We start from the raw sequence: 17220 nt of genomic DNA on the forward strand, positions 1-17220 counted from the left end.
ATTTGAGGCTAAGTTGAGTGGTATCCAATGGGATTATGTGTTTAGATTCTATTCTTATCTCATTGCTGTAATATGAGCCTCACAATCCTCCATATCCATTCCACAACCTTTTTCTTATCACTTCCCTTGAAAATTTGGCCAATATTTTATATATACAATATGTGGTATAGCTACACACATGTGGTGGAGCATGTACCAGTTGTACGTGTAGATCGGGGTCATGTGTATTCTCAAACGTGCATATATTGTGGTATTCATTTCTAGACCATTTACGCGGCATGTGTTGCAGTATTCATTTCTAGACCGTTTGCTTAAACATTGTTTTCAGCACACAAAAGAAAGAATGAAAGAGAAAAAAAATGATCTAAGCTCTACATTTAACAGGTTAGATTGACATGGATTATATTCGCATGCCCAAAAGAGAATACTTGAATTATGATTTGGGAGCACATTTGATACTTTGAAAACTAATGAATGTACAGATGAATGCCTTTTGATTTTCTTCTTTAACATACAATTTGAGATAACTAAACTGCTCCAAACGTGGTGATACAAATTAATTGGTACAAGGATCTTGAAGTAGAGATGCTGAGAGAGCAGCATAAACTCGGGACATTGCCATTGCTTTCATCATGTTGGATTTGGCAGCATCTAACAGAGAATCTGCTTCAAGGGCTTTCTGAAAACAGATCTTAGCATCGTCCCACCTAGACTCTGCAACAAACACAAGACCTAGATTGTTGTATGCTGGTGCATATCCAGGTTGCAGTTCAAGTGACTTAGCAAGCATTGCCTTTGCTCGTTGATATTGTTTCTGCTGTCGATATAGATTTCCGAGGTTGGAAAATGTGGTGTGGGCTTGTTGAGGTGTGGCTAGTGATAAGGCCCGTTTATATACTTCTTCAGCTTGCAAAGGATCCTCACATAGTTGGAGTGAGACACCTATAGATGTTTAGGTTTAGAGAGAGAAACAGAAGTAGGACAATTTGGACTAAAGACGTCTTTAACAGATGGAAAAAGAAAAAATCAAAAGAAAATACACTGACCTAGATTCGACCAAGTATAGTTGCATTCTTTGTTCCGGGCAACGGCACATTTAAGTAACTTCTGCGACTCCTTGAACTTCAGGGTGCAAAGTTTGTGAAGGCCAAGCTGATGCCATTGAACAGCATCATCAGGGTTTTCTTCTATTGCCTAAAACATGGGTAGCCCGGTTACTCGTTGTTTAAACAAACTTCGGTGCAAACAGTAATATATGACATATTTGAATATTGCTAAGCATGGGGTGGGATTTTAGCCCTAGAGCCTGCAACCCAATTTGTTAGCCGAATCCATCACAGGCACAACCTACTAGCCGTTTATTGGTCCGAGCTTGGAATTTAGGGCTTGTCTTAGTTCCCGACCCGATAAGCTTAGACCTTACATCCCTAACTACATTCAGATTTTAGGTTGAAGTCTTAGCCATTAAGCCTCTGGGGGCCCGGACGGGACGGGAAAATATAAATAACATAATCTTGTAATAGTTACTTGTCAGAATGTCTACCTGTTTTAAAGTGTAAAGTGCAAGTTCTTCTACTTCTTTCAAATCCTTCTGTCCAGTTTCAAAAGATGCAGCAATCTCATGCTGCACCTTATGAACCATGGCTAGCCCGGACCAAGCTATTTGAGGCTCGATTATTGCAGAATCACCTTCTCTAAGTATTGAAGCCATTTCATTTCCAGCCCACAATAGTTGCTCAGTAGGATCTTGATATCTTTCTGCATCCTTTATTCGGTGAAGTGCAATAGCATATCGAGTTGACATGCAACTAGGATCCAATCTTGCTGCCTGGAGGAGAATAAGCAATACTGTTACATCCATAAACAAAAATATATAACGGTAAGTACACTTAGAACCCATTCCATAACGCAATATGTAGCTTGGGTTCGCACCTTCTCCAAGCATTTGCCAGCACTTCTGTGATCACCAGTAACATTATATGCATTGGCGAGATTCACCCAAACATCTGCAGCTTTTGGATCAGCTTTAATGGCTGCTAACAAGCACTCCTTGGCAACATTTGCAGCTAGATCTAGATCTTTATGTGCCTCTTTACCTGCCTTTGCTCCAGCACCTGAAATAACACACATTTGTCCATAAAAGCACTGCTGGGAGTTATGTCCTACTAGACATTGTAAGTAATTCATGTTCAATAAATCTCTAGCAATTACTTAGGGATAACCGACAAAGAGTCATGTGATCTTGTATATGAGTTATACAATGGTGACCCCATGTTACTCTACCTATAGCTCGTGGTGTCGACTAGTACAGTTTCAAACCATGACATACAAGGACGATCAATTAGTAATGGAACGAGTCTCGGAGATCGTGGTACCGCTAACATTAGTAACCGCCTTAACACAAGCCTTGCTTCAATACCAGCCTTGCCTCGGAGATCAGCCCTGCTAACGGGTCCAAACTTTCTAAGCGGGTTGGCGGCTCGCAAACCGGGTTAAATATCGACCCACAGCAAGACGCTTTCAACAGTGAGTAGAAGATTTGTGGCAATTCCTACATTTTGTGGAGTACTCAGCTAAGGACTTTTCTTAGTAGCATGTTAAGACAGGTTTATCAGCGCATAAGAGTTTATGAAACTGACATAGTCTGTAACAAGGAGCTTCGTAATGAAGAACCCGAGGACTTAATTGAGGTTTCCTATTAGTTTAGTAGAGACAATATAATTGTGAGTCTATTTACACCTGAAGACGTTCGACAACACCCAAGTTTTTTTTTTATTGCAATTGGCAGACAAGTCGAAACTAAGGAGTAAAAGGATATTAAGTTTTATTTTCGGGAGAAAAGTGAGAGGTGTAAAAGAATAAGAGGCTGGGTGGCACTTAGATATTGTGAGACTTACTTTCCTTGCTAGTTGAACTACTTGAAAGGGATAAGCAATCAAGTTAGTTACTAAAGGAAAATTAAAGAAATGTTTTTATTAGTCTTATTATATTGGTGATTCAATTTGTTGCCAAGGAGATTACAGAAATCAAGCAGAAAGAGCTTTCTTTTAAGGGATTTTAAGGGGAATTTATTTAGCTATTGCATAAGGTAAGTTAACAAATTCTTCTTCTTCTTTATACCATCATTATAATCGTGTCATATAGTAATAGGTCTCTGGAATATTTGTGAACATAAACATCACCTTCCGCTGCATGTATAATTGTTATACTTTAATGTCAACCCAAACAAGAACGTTCATACCGCTTATATGACAAGTATATGCATAAAGTCAAAAGAAGAATGGTCTTAGGAGCATCAGTTTTATACCTGCAATAATTGAACCATATTTACACATAAGAAGAGCCGCGTAATTGACAAGAGCAGCAGGATGATTTTGATCTTTTAGAACCAAGTTTTGAGAATGTTTTGCTGCAAGATCCAAATTACCGCTGAAAAATGAATTTGATAGCAATTCAAAACGAAAAAGTTAGCATCTTAGAATCAACAGCGGAGGAAAACAAGTAAGATGTTCTTTTAGTAGTAGAAACATTTATGCAGAAAGGTAAATGATTATATCACGTGTTTCTTTTGAGGGGAAAAAAGGGAAATTGGTATACTGAAAAGAATCAAGTGTATAGAACTTGAGTAAGAAGTTCAAAAGCAACCCCCAAAGAACAGATTCAAGTGTTTCTTTTGAAGGAAAAGAAGAAAAATTGGTATATTGAAAAGATTCAAGTGAATAGAACTTGACTTAAAAAGTTTAAAAGCAACCCCCTAAGAACAGATTCAACAGAAACCAATGAAACAAAGTTTAGCTTTCAAAAAAGGCTTCAAACAGAAATAGAAAGGGATCGAGGTTAGTCCAACTACTCGTGCCAGTTCAAGCTTCATCGAGTAAGTACCATGCATGATGCACATTCCTTTAGTACTATTTCCTGATTCGTTTATATCTGCCCTTTTAGGGAAAAGAAAAGAAGATGTGCCATGCATATTCCTCAAGTATCAGCGCTTTAAAATTTTACATAGAAAACAAAAAAAGAAAATATAGTTTGGAAATACTCAAGTTTTTGTTTTTTCTTTCCAAATGAAACTGAACTAAAATAAGGATATGGAAAATATATCAAAATCAAAGCTTGAAACCGACATCAATGGAATGAAAGTTCGGTGACATATCTTACCTTTGAAGGTATGCAATTCCAAGGTTTGCGAGTGTGTCCAAGTAATCTGGGGCAACATCCAACAATGACGACAAAACTGAAATAGCACTCTAATGAAAATCGAATTGGCAACATCAGTACTCGGGAGAACCAACTAAACTGTCTCAGAGAGAGAGAGAGAAGAAAACAATTGAAAGCAGAGAAAGGAAAATGTACTGTGCTTCTACCTGCAGCCGACCAGTTTTAAGGAGTATCAAGCCAAGCGTGTTCCAGATGGAAGCTCGTCTATTATCTGCTTGCACTGACTTCTTCAACTTGGAAAGGATCTCTTCAAGTTCTGCAGGTGCAAGTTCTTTCTCTGAGTTATAATCCCCTGTACCCCCTAGCAGAAGGCACTACACAGATGATGGAGCATATATACTAAGGATTGTCAACCATTAGAATATCTAATTCTACCGGTGGTCTATGCTAATATCAAAAGCTAGGATATTTTCCTGACTCGACAATAACATTTTTGAGTAAAAGGCCTCCTACGCAATATAAATAAAGATCTTATTAACAAATCAAAAAATGGAAGCATGTGAAGAAAGTTTTATTCATAATTCATATAAAGTATAAGCCATAGAACATAATAGCAATTTTCAGAGAAATGACTCTGTATCACACAGATATTTTTAACAATTTAAAATTTCAATGTTATGACAAGTTCTTCAAGAGATAGGTTGGTAAAATTTCAGAAAAGATTGACCACCCTATGCACACAATGGGTAGAATTATACCTGTGCGTGGTGAACCTGAACCAAGGAGAGTAGCTCGGGCCTGTCAATCTCTTCTTCATCCCGTAATAAGATCTCTTCTGCATTTTCATATGCCGATACTGCCTGAAAAGGTTCGGCAGTGGATTAATAAAAGTGACACTGTTCACCTTAAAGATCCCTAAATAAGTAGTTGGGTGAATTATATTTGAGATTTATAGTTGGAAGAATTCAATCACTACCTTTTGTGGTTGACCCATCCTCTGATACATTAAGCCAAGGATAAAATGAGCATGAACATTCTTCGGCATCTTTCTTGCAACATGTATCAAGCCCTATAAGAACGCAAAAAGTCAGTCAAGTCCTTGACGGACGCAGACACCCATAATTTGTGTCTGATACTTCATTGCCAAAATTTATACGACATTGCTTAAAATGAAGTGTTCGATGAAGTGTTCGATAGAATAACAACCTTAAGAGAAACACAAGTTTTACACTATCTGTGTTCCGGAAGCCTTTTCAATTGCACAACAAACATTTCTGTCCGTCCCGCCTTCTAAATCTTCTCAAAAAAAGTATAGGACGATACACTTCCACTAGTCTACCTTCTATTCTAAGTTGTACATATTCCTATAGGGACGAGTGTATAAAGAAGCAACTATTGGTCCGAAACCATTTCTACCTATTAGATATTCATGGATATAGCTACTCTGTGCATAGAAACATCAAACATAAACGGCAAGAAATAAAAAAAAAAACTTATCTTAGTAGATGATTATTCCAATATTCCGTAAACTTATTAAGAGTCTACTTAGATACTCACAGTCTTAAGGCTGCTGACTTTCTCTTCGCGAGACGAAGGAACCCCTTGAGACTGTTGATCAGCATCTATATCAGGTCCACATTCAAGTGGAAATTCTCCTTTGATCCTCGACCTACTTCTCGCCAGCTTATTTAGTTTTTTACCTTCTTCTGTGATATCAACTTCTTTACACATTGAAATGATCTTCTCCTTCTTACTGCTCTCATCATTAATGATCCTGCTATATCAATTATTACAACCTTAAGATACTAAAACAAACTTGGGTTTTATCATTTATCACTAATTTAAACTACTTCTAGTATCAATTAGGGTTACACTTAAACCATTGTACCCAAATGCACAACTTGGGTATAAAATTTTCTACAAAAAGATCCAATTTTGGTGTTTGAAATCACTCAAAAATGCCCAATTCGAGCATTTTCAAGATACACAGAACCAAACGATAACATTTTTAGAGAGAGATAGAGAGAGGGGGAGAAGAAACCTGATGGAATCAGTGAGAGGGGGAATAAAAGAACAATCATCTCCATCACTTTCAGGTGGATCGATGTTCAAATCAGCTATCATGACTTTATTGAAGTTATTGTTCTTCATCTTTGATGATGTCTCAGCTATGGAGTTGTCGAGTTCACCGGGTAATTCTGATTTAATGGGAACTGTTTGTTGCTTGTTACTGAACTGAGTTAGGGTTTGTTGTTGAGGTTTCGACATATTTGAATAAGGGAAGAAATTTCTTGTCGAAAGCTTCGAGCTTTGAAGTTGAAACTTGTCTACTAAATTTCTACTGATAGTTGTTGCCGAACCGATTATTCTGGTTCCGGCGGCAATTGGCTGCTATTGCCCCCATTAGCCTCTATATATAGGTGGGAAATGTACCGGACGGAGTCCCAAGAGGACCATTTTATTTTTATTTTTATTTTTATTTATTTTTTTGTTAAAGATAAGAGGGCCTTTTTATGAAATTTTTTCTTTTTTTTGTGTGTGTTGAAAGATGAAGCAAAATAAACTTGGACTTTAAAAATATTTTGCGTGAAAATTTAATCTTTTCCGAGCCCTCCCGACAACTTCTTCTTTTCACGCGCTATAAATGATCGTTGGTCGATTCATCATCTATGACCCTCCAAATAGAAAAGGTAAATAAATTATGATTTCATAAGAGTTCCAATCTGTGAAGAATTACCTGATGAAATTTTGTCCCATCTTTTGTTTCTGGCTAGTCCTATTTTGCTCCAGGCTTTAGCATGGCTTCAGCCATAACCCGCCCAACTTTTGGCAATTTGGCTTCATCTTGTGTTATCTTTGTTCGACCTTTTCTCTGATCATTTAGGATACTTTTAAGGTGGACCCAGTCCTTACCCTTTTTGCAACATTCCCTCTAGTCAGATCTTACGATCGAGTCGACACTCTTAGGTGTAATCCGTTGTAAGATTCAAATCGTAGTTGGTTTCTAGTTAAACATTACGATCCCTAAAACGATCGTGCCTAATGATCTTCATCATTTGTCATATCCGACAAATTGAATGAACTGTCACCTTGATCGAAGGATAACTTCTTCTTTGATGCGGTGAAAACCACAATTGGCTAAGTTAAAGAAAGCAAGGAAACAACGTTAATTGCTTTAGGAAAAAGAGGAGGATAAATTTGGAGACAACTAGGGTTCGTTAGTAAATTTAAAAGCTTTATGTACAAAAATGAATTATAGAAGTTTTTTTTTTTATGAGATGGATTATAGAAGTTTCGTGTTTTTTTAACGTACTGATCAGGACTTGTCCCGCCACGGGCAACACGTTGATCTCGCCCAATAGGCCAAACCATTCCGACCCAGTGTAAAGTTGGACCGCGCATATAGCTTAACGGGCCGTCTCGACCCATCACTATTTCAACCCCCAGCTTGGTAACCCAGTGTTAAAGTCCGCCCCGACTCATTAAACACCAGTAAGTAGTACCCGAGGGCTTAGGCCGACCACTGTCTAGTTGTCAATCGGGCTTAGATATACTCGAGTCGGATCTCAGTGCTCGCGAGCACCACCGGACTCGGGCATTCCGGGGATCCGGTCTCGAGTTTCGAACCGGGTTGATCCTAAACCGGAACAGAGCAGCATTTGTTGCAATTTCCATTTTCACAGCCGAAACTAGCAGAGGGGGGAATTTTCTCTTCCAACCCGTCCGGTCCAATTCTCCAACAAAACAGTAGCTAATCACCACTAGCACTTCTCTCTCTCTCTCTAGCTCTCAACTACTCCAAACCAGACCTCTCTCTCTCTCTAGGGTTTACTTTCCACTGTCAGTTTAACCAGAAATCAATAAAAATGACAACTTTTATGTCATTTCGACCAAACCCTCTTCTTCTTCCTCCTCAAATCACCAACCTTTCTACTAAACCCTCTTCAAATTCTCTCTCACTACATCATCGAAGTTATTACTTTGGTTTCTCAAATCACAAACCTTTCGTTCATGGCTCTGTTGGAGTAGTTCGATTTGGGTTTAAACCACCGTTTTCTTTTCTCGATTCAGATAGTACGGATGGTTTGATTCAACATATGTTTGGTAGAGTTGAAGGTCTTCTATATACAATTGCTGATGCTTCTTTAACTGTTTCGGATTCTACTACTGATGTTTCCAAACAGAAAGGAGATTGGCTTTCTGGGATTACTAATTTAATGGAAAGTGTTCTCAAGGTATAAATTAAGTTAGTAATTAAGAAATTTGAGCTTTTTTTCGATATGGGTTTAGTTAGTTTGATTATAAATTTCATTAATTTGTAGGTTTTGAATGATGGGATTTCGACTTTACATGTTCCTTATGCTTATGGTTTCGCTATTATCCTCCTTACTGTTCTTGTTAAAGCAGCCACTTTTCCATTGACAAAGAAGCAGGTAATGATTTTAAAGATTCCCCATTCAACATTGTTTAATTTAGTATTTTCATTTGTTAAATTTGTGAACATCCAACTCAAAACCAATTGGCATTGAGGGTCGATGTTACATTCTCGGTTACCAGAGTACCTTTTTCCACGTGGGACTATTCTCGCACGCCCCTTTACATTATGATGTTTGTTGAGTCTAGCATGTGTCTTTTTGTTGGGTAACGTGGAGCATATGCTGTCATTGGACCTATCACCTGCAACCCCAACTCTAATACCATGTTAAGTTTTCGGCCGTTTACTCAAAACCAATTGGCAATGATTGGAGATGTCGTGACAATATATTCGTTGTTATTAGAGTACCCTATTTTATGTTTTTTTTGTTTCTCCTCATATTCAATTCATCGAGTCAACTTACTCATTTCTTAGAATTGGTATTTTTCAGGTTGAGTCGGCCATGGCGATGCGGTCTTTGCAACCTCAAATAAAAGCAATCCAACAACAGTATGCTGGAGATCCAGTACTTAAGCTGACACTTGCTAATCAATTCCTTTATAAAACTTTTTGCAGTTCACTGTTTTTATTAACTAGGACGAAAGCTTTTTTGCTTTCTGAGAATTCAAATGATTACAAAATGGATTTTTAATCACAGAGTCTGTTTCTCTGTTGTAGGAGAAAATACAACTTGAGACAGCTCGTTTGTATAAATTAGCGGGTGTAAACCCACTGGCAGGTACTTTTCTAGGTTCATGTTATTATACCATCAAGTCAAACTATTAACTTCCCATTTACATGGATATGATTTATTGTAGCCCTGGTTTCTATTATTGTTGTTGTGACTTGTGTGTACGCAACTTTGCTTTTTCTGCAATTATATCTAGCATTTGTTTGTTCCGGGTCCAGTTCTCCCAACCTAAGGAGCTATACTGCTTTGCTTCTCCGCGTCCTAGATTTTTATACCTGGGAATACTTCTAGCTAGATGCAAGCGTTAAATGCTGATTTGAATACTGTTTGCGGTAGTACACAAACTTGACATGTTTCCTGCCTGCTAATCAATTGTCAATTGGATTTACATATTTACGACCCACAACAAACATAAAGGTTCTTAAAGGCCTAACTGTCTCATCATCCTTGCCTTACTCCACATAAAAGTACTTATTTAATTGAATTAGTCATCTCTCTAGCGTATGCATCATGCATCAAAGGCATACAGAAAGTAAAAATCACTAGCAAAACAGTTGTCAAACTTCGGTGTTAAGTGCCAAGCATTGGTGAGCTTGGTATTCAATTGGTTAGTTTGATGGTTAGATGTTATCAGTTCACCCATGTTATTTCTTTTCCCTCGTTCAGTTGTTGTATATGTTTTAGTTTTTCATCACCTTTTCTATACCTGCATTTTGCAACCTTACGAGTTTATTCTCTGTGACAGGATGCCTACCAACTCTTGCCACAATTCCAATTTGGATTGGTTTGTACAGAGCACTTACAAATGTAGCAGATGAGGTATAATCTTAAGTTTGGTACTTGTTCAGTGGCACTATACAACTCTAATCAATCTACTGAAATATCTATATTTGCTTCTATTTTTAAGGGTCTCCTAACAGAGGGTTTTTTCTGGATACCTTCTCTGGCTGGTCCAACTTCAATTGCTGCTCGACAAAATGGAAGTGGAATCTCTTGGCTTTTCCCATTTGTGGTAAGTGCACTAAACAGTTCAATATAATGCGTCCAACCTTCAATCAAACCGTTTTCTGGTGAAGTTGTGGGGCAGTCTTGGTAGAGTCTGCAATCTTAATTAGAGCTGTATAAGTCTTCAGCTGAAACCTTGGTTTGCTTTGACCCGAACCAGGGTAATAAATTCAGAAATCCTTTTTTTTCGCATAGGGAAGAAGATGTTGCTTATGGTTTCTCATGTATGCTGCATATGATATGACATAGTATGACTAAAAGTTAGTTGTTCCTACTATTTCATTTTGGATTTCCTGTAATTAGTTCTCATCTAAATACCTTATTTGATTGCAGGATGGTCATCCACCCCTTGGGTGGTCTGATACTTTTGCTTATCTTGTTTTGCCTGTGTTGCTGGTTGTCTCGCAATATGTATCAGTCCAAATTATGCAGGCATCACAGGTTTGCCCTTTCTTCTGTTGCAAATTCTTTGACTGATCTGTAATAGTTATCTTTTTGGATGACAACCTTTTGTTATTCACTCGTTCTACATTGAACAAAAAGATGTGTGATTCTTTAGCATGCTTGTTTTTACACAGTATTCACACCCTCTAGGGGGTATGTTTCTTCTGATTCCGTCATCTTTTCCTTTATAATGTGTTTTTTAAAGTGTTAAACCCGATTGTATTCACAGCCTTAAATTCTCTTCTCTATGGAAAATGTTAGTATTGTGAAAACCTTGCTGGCATAGGACTGTGAAGTTGTGGCCCTTTACTTGGAACATGATCATCATTTTCAGTTCTAGTTGAAAAGCTCCGAACTTAATTAGGTCATTTCGCCTGGTTGTAATGAACTTGCACAAGTTTTGTCTTTTCTTTTCTTTTTTAATTTGAAGCTTTTTATTATTATTTGCTCACTCTCTATATTTATGTGCATCGGTCCCCTTCCGTGCTTGCGATTTGCGCTGTTACCAACGCTGTTATTAATTACAATGCTTTACAAAAAATATGAATCACAAAATCCTAACAAGAAAAGCTACTTTATTACTTGTAAAGTTGGTTGTCTTAACCTAATTGCATGTCTGACTTTCAGGCTAATGATCCAAACATGAAGAGTTCTCAAGTTTTAACTAAGTTTCTCCCCCTAATGATCGGTTATTTTGCTCTTTCTGTTCCATCCGGTTTAAGTCTTTACTGGTAAGTTGATTTTATCCTTGCTGTCTCTAAGTCTATCGATATTTGATTTTACTACAATGAATGTAATCACTTAGTAATGTGGCAAATCGAGGGGCCCTCTAAACTCCACTTTTATTTTTATTTTTGAAAAGGTTTCCATCCTTATCTTTCTTCCATATGTCAATTAAAGATGCAATATGTCTACTGTCTTCGTTGTATGTTACTCAGGCTCACGAATAACATTTTGAGCACGACACAACAGATATGGCTTCAAAAATTAGGTGGTGCCAAAGATATAGTGAAACAGTTTAGCGAGGAGTCAATCAAAGTAGAGAAACAGAAAATTGCGAAACCTGTCCTCGAAGTTAACTCAATAAAACCGGTAGAATCTAAACAAAGAGATCAATTGACTTCAGAGGGTCCACGTCCTGGTGAAAGGTTAGCGTTCATAGCGAGATGTGATTTCTATGTTGTTGGCACCAATTGTTTTTAAGCTTGTTGCTTTTTCAGATTTAGACAGCTAAAGGAGCAAGAAGCAAGGAGAAAAAAACAAAAGGAAGAAGAAAACAAGAAAGTACAAGAGATAGTTAATCGGAAAGGAAAAGATGAGGAAATCGATACTAAGGAATTGAATGTTGTCATTACTAAAGATGAAACAAGTGAAGCTAAGTTCGTTGATGCTGGTGATCAAAGACTTCAAGCAATGTCTGTGAAGCATGACTCTTCTAAAACTGGAGTTTTACGTGTTAATGGTGACAACTCTAGTCATAACTCAACTGAAATTGGACTCAATGGTAACAGTGGGGCCGATGGGAAGGGTGATCAGCCGACCTCTAATAATTTGGAAAAGGTAGCTTCCGCCTATTGGTTTCTTGCCCTGTTGTATTCTCTGTTTCTTGCTTACTCGTTCATGCTCTTTACGAGTAAATATTTCTTCATTCATAACGGGTTGAAGTCACTTGTTGAAATCTTTACCAGATAAGTAGATTGATTTTCTGATAAAAACTTGAAACATTTCAGGAAGAAATTGAAGTACGTACTAACACAACTACAACAATGAACGTAGTTTCGGACAAAGAGGAAGAAGAAGACAGAACAGACCAACAACCGAGCAGGAGCGATGAAGCTTAGATCCATCTGGTTCAATATTTGCATTCTTAAATAGGTAAGTCTGTCAATGCCCTAGTCCGCTAGCTAGAACTGTAGCTTAGGGGAGGTGTAAAACATCGCTCCCCTTAGCCTCGCTGATGGCTGTCATGGATATAATTAACCATTTCCTTCCGATACACTGAAAAAGAATCTTCGAAATGGATTATGTTCGATATGGTATGTCTGTAACGAACCCTGTGACATGTAACATTTGTAATCTGAGTATAGAATATGGTATTCAATAAAGAGGGTTTCGATTATCACCTACCATACATATTTCTTATGGAAGTTTTCTTTATATTTTCATTTTCTGATGATTTTGGACCTCGTGTTTGTAGACAAGAAAGTTTTTCCACTACAAAATTTTGGGTCGAAAATTGTCCAAATAATTTTTGATTCCCTTTTGGTTCCCGCAAGTATGCAACACCATTTATTCTCCACGCCAGTAAGGATCGCCAACAAATTATTGTCCAAATAATTTTTCTCACCTCTTTCGTCTCTCTATCTGTTCTGACGAGGGGGAGGTCTTCTTTGCTGGAACGTGGCATTGGTTTGGGGTATTTTCCCCAAACTAGTGTGTTCTGGTTTGAACCAACCCTCTTTGCTGGAACCTCGCATTGGCTTGGTGTATTTTTCCCAAACTAGTGTGTTCTGGTTTGAACCAACCCCTGAAACCAGAGCGCATTCTGGTTTGACAGAATCACTCAAACCAGCTGGTTTCAAGTCGATCTTGTTTGGTGAACAAACCATATCAGCGTTTTGGTGAGGTTGGCTCTCCTTTTCGTCGGAACAAGTAGAGAGAGAAAGAAAGGAGGGTGAGAAATGATGATCATGGTCGAAGGTGGTGGTTAGAGATGATGATCGTGGAAACCATATCAGCGTTTTGGTTGAGGTTGACTCTCCTTTTCGTCGGAACAAGTAGAGAGAGAAAGAAAGGAGGGTGAGAAATGATGATCGTGGTCGAAGGTGGTGGTTAGAGATGATGATCGCGGTCGATGGTGGTGGTTAGAGACAAGAAAGAAAGACGTTTTGTTGAAATTTGACTCAGAGTTACAATCCAAAATATTTATTTATGGTAAGTTCATCATGTCTCAATTGGTATGTGTCTGAAATGACTGTTTTGGATTGATTCGAAGACCACTTCAGTCACGCGATTTAGATTCAGACAATACCAAAAAAAACACCAAAATCACCACCATTGTTAATATGTGAGGAAAGTGTGGTGGGTAAAGAAGGGATTCAAAATTGGAAAATGACATATTACCTTCTTCATATTTACACTCCCTTGCTTAGGTGACGAATAAGACAAAGAGCGACTCAATCTTTTCACACTGTGAAAAAGAGTAGAATATCCTTTGTCATATTAGACGGAGTGTACGAAAAAGTCCCTGTATCAATGTCCTTCAAAATTGTAGCAGTGCGGCCACATTAAGATGTCTGACGGTCTACTACTAAAATGGTGAGTACAATTTAACTAGTGTCATCATGTAAATGCCATCATACAAGAAAGTGTCATCATACAATATACAACCATGTGCCAAATTGTCTTCTGAATGTGACATTTAGAAAGTGCTTGATTGCCTTGTGAAAGACAATCTCTCTTTCTCTCTATTCTCTTATGTCAACAAGCATGAACTGGTTTGATAAAGATCCACCCACCATGCCAAATTGTGAAATACTGACCTAATCAGTATGAAGTGAACAATTCTGATATTACACCATCATGTGGTCAAACAAGATTTAACAAAAATTATTTGAAGCTCATATTTTTTTCTGCTTACCGTTCAACCGATGGCATTTCTAACCTTATTAAAAAACATTTGATTGAAAGTTGAAACCAACGTTATACCCAAAATGCACCCATTAGAAAGTTAGTTGTTATATAAGATTGGAAATATTTTTTTGATGCGGATAATATGCTTGCAATGATAACAACAACTAGTAGATCTTTCAACAAAAAAAAAAAAAAAAACAACTAGTAGATTGTTTTTTTCTTTTTTTATAGTATGATCACTATTTTAGTAATTTATGAGTTTAACAAGATACTGATTCAAAGGACTTAAAAGTTTTGTGAATTCCACAAATAAATAAGGGATGTTACATCCAAATTTTTGGTATTATTAACAAAAGTCTGACTCAACTAATGCGTTGAAGAAAACAAATATTCAAATCTAACTCCGAGTTAAATCACATATTTGAGTCAAAATTTCGCGTCAGATTTGGAAAAAAAATAAACGTCATCTGAACCTTCAAATTGCACAAGAAGATGAAGGCACCATTATGTGTGTCAAGAGACGTTTGTGGGAGGTATAAGTTCTTATCATAATGTTTGGCTACCGGTCCAATTTTTTGTAACTTCAAAAACATGTTATTTTATCAAATTTCAAATCTTTGTATAATGAGTGCAAATTTGTGCAAATATGTGTAATTCTATATGGAGAAATGAAGCGTACTAGATTTTGTTTAATTTTATTTGCCCAAAGAAAATGATGTAAAAAGTTTTGACGAGTGCAACAATGGTTAAGGAAATGTGAGCTATGTATAAAATACTTTTATTATATTCTTGATTACAGGACCATATGATTTTCACGTGGGACTATTCTCAACATAATTCTTCACATTTTCAACAAAAAAAACATAATTCTTCACATGTGACGTACTTTTTGATTATAATGTCTATCATTTTTCCTTTTTTTTCTTTTGTTAAAATGTCTATCATTTTTCCTTGGATGGTTGGGTTTGTTACATGGACATCCAATATAAAACCAAGTAACTAAGAGTAGATATTACATAAACATTTTGTTGTGACATGTCACTCTGAAAGTTCTTCATTCATATGACATATGACATAAACATATTGTGAATATATTTATATGAAGATACATCATGATTTAATAACTTTTTACAGTCATCACGGAAGATATTTTGCATCCTAAAAGTCATATAAAGATCTTTGAGAGTGTCTTATAGGGTCTAAAATCCATTTATTCATACATTTACTTTAGCGATATCATATCATACAAATCAGCAAGTATGAATTGAATATGTAATCCCCAAATAGATCTAGAACCAACTGATAAATCAATTGTTTTTGCTTAGATATTACTACATCTTTAATATGATAACTAGCCTACCATCTCTTGGCACCTTTCGTTATAGTGGTTGGACACTCACCCCGCAATCCGGAGGTCTCAAGTTTCATTCTATAGAGTTAAAATCTAGGATTTATTGAACTCAGGCATAAGTAAAATAAAGGGTTATTTTTCGAAAGGCCCCCTACTTTGTGACCAGCTTCCTCTCTCTTCTCTCTAATCTCTAACTAATATATCTCTCTCTCTAACTAATATCTCTCTAACTATCTTTCTCTCACTTTAACTAATCTCTCTCTCTCTATTTGGACTCCTCAACTCCATAAACGGTTCGTTGATCCAGTTGCTCATCTGGGGATAAAAAATGTTGTTCCTAAAACTATTATGCAATTGATGAGTGTTGACAGGTAGACTCGAGAAAACGTAGCGAGTCACATACAGAAATGTCGACTCTATCTGAAACGAGTGCTAAAACTTTCTCCTGGTGGTGGTGGTGCTCCTTTATCGGGGGTTGATACATACACTGATCATTTATTTGCAAGTTCCCATGTACCCCGCCATTTCTTACACCCTGCCTTACCTTATGTTCCGATGACGGCGTTACAGCAGCACCACCAACAGATCACCGCTGCCGCCGCTGGACAACAATAGGAGCACCACCAGCAATTTCATCACCGGCAGGTTGGTCAATTCGGGTTGTCGTCAGGTGGTCAATTTGAACCTGGGTTTTTATCTCGGGCACAACCTATTCACAGGATGGGAGGATCCGTTCAAGCTCAAAGTCAAGGGTTTGCAGAGAATTTAGAATCAGGCAATGGAGGAGGAAGAAGAATTCTTACCCTTTTCCCAACAGGGGATGATTAAATTTGGTAAAAAAAATTTAGCTGTTTTCTCCCTTTAAATCGATAATCTTTTTGGGTATTTTGGAATTTGGGTCTTCTATGATTTCCCCTGAATTGGGTTTAAGATTTCTCAATTTCTTATTTTCTCTCTCCCTTTTTTCAATTGTATCAACGTACCGAGTCTGGTATCAAACCAGACCTTGAAAGTCTGGTTTTTCCAGCGAAGGGACTCCTCCCCTTTGTCGGAGTCATAGAGAGAGATGAGAGATAAACAGATTACAGAGAGAGAGAGATTAGTTATAGAGAGATATTAGTTAGAGAGTGAGAGATATTAGTTATAGAGAGAGAGATATTAGTTATAGAGAGAGAGATATTAGTTAGAGAGAGAGAGATTAGTTAGAGAGAGAGGAAGAAGAAAGAAAAAAAGTTTTTTTTTTTTTTTTATGTTTGAAGGTCGCCGGCTCCGGCCGGTGACCTTCACCAATGAAGAGGATGAGGTGGCGAAAGAATGAGGTGGTAGAGAGAGGTGATGAGGTGGAGGAGAGAAAAGTAATGACTAGTTAACGGACATATAACGGTAACTGAAAAAGTGGGTCATCTGGGTATTTTCGATAAAGTATGGGGCTAGGCAGGAAGCTGGTCATAAAGTTGGGGCTCTTTGGGAAATAACCCATTCTTTTTTTTTCTCTCTCTCCACCTCACCTCTCTCTTCTCCGGC

The 17220-nt window shown here is 37.4% G+C and overlaps 2 protein-coding genes and 1 pseudogene across 3 annotated transcripts; 2 read left to right on the forward strand and 1 right to left on the reverse strand.

Moving 5' to 3' along the window:
• Positions 1-428: 428 nt before the first annotated feature.
• Positions 429-6673, reverse strand: LOC147547569 (tetratricopeptide repeat (TPR)-containing protein). 2 transcript variants are annotated; one of them, XM_086665986.1, is made up of 11 exons: positions 6200-6673; positions 5716-5935; positions 5135-5227; positions 4917-5018; positions 4365-4532; positions 4159-4247; positions 3308-3429; positions 1933-2114; positions 1544-1828; positions 1047-1194; positions 429-942 (listed from the first exon to the last, which is right to left on the reverse strand). In XM_086665986.1, exons 1-11 carry the CDS (start codon positions 6424-6426, stop codon positions 557-559), a joined length of 2022 nt encoding a protein of 673 aa, XP_086522112.1. In that variant the 5' UTR covers positions 6427-6673; the 3' UTR covers positions 429-556. The 2 variants fall into 2 exon arrangements, with proteins under 2 accessions (XP_086522112.1, XP_086522113.1); XM_086665987.1 differs by having other exon boundaries at positions 5716-5932; positions 6200-6628.
• A 949-nt stretch (positions 6674-7622) lies between these two features.
• Positions 7623-12841, forward strand: LOC147547570 (ALBINO3-like protein 1, chloroplastic). Its single transcript, XM_086667280.1, has 11 exons — positions 7623-8393; positions 8481-8591; positions 9024-9098; positions 9251-9311; positions 10009-10082; positions 10171-10275; positions 10602-10709; positions 11340-11443; positions 11651-11860; positions 11933-12272; positions 12443-12841. The coding sequence occupies exons 1-11, from the start codon at positions 8025-8027 to the stop codon at positions 12551-12553; spliced, it is 1668 nt and encodes a 555-aa protein (XP_086523406.1). The 5' UTR covers positions 7623-8024; the 3' UTR covers positions 12554-12841.
• Positions 12842-15966: 3125 nt separating this feature from the next.
• LOC147547571 (uncharacterized) lies at positions 15967-16524 on the forward strand (annotated as a pseudogene).
• The last annotated feature ends 696 nt before the right edge of the window (positions 16525-17220 follow it).

Source organism: Eschscholzia californica, unplaced genomic scaffold (genome assembly GCF_041429995.1).
Source record: "Eschscholzia californica isolate CP2 unplaced genomic scaffold, dmEscCali1.0.p SCAF_3, whole genome shotgun sequence".
Classification (NCBI taxonomy): Eukaryota; Viridiplantae; Streptophyta; class Magnoliopsida; order Ranunculales; family Papaveraceae; genus Eschscholzia; species Eschscholzia californica.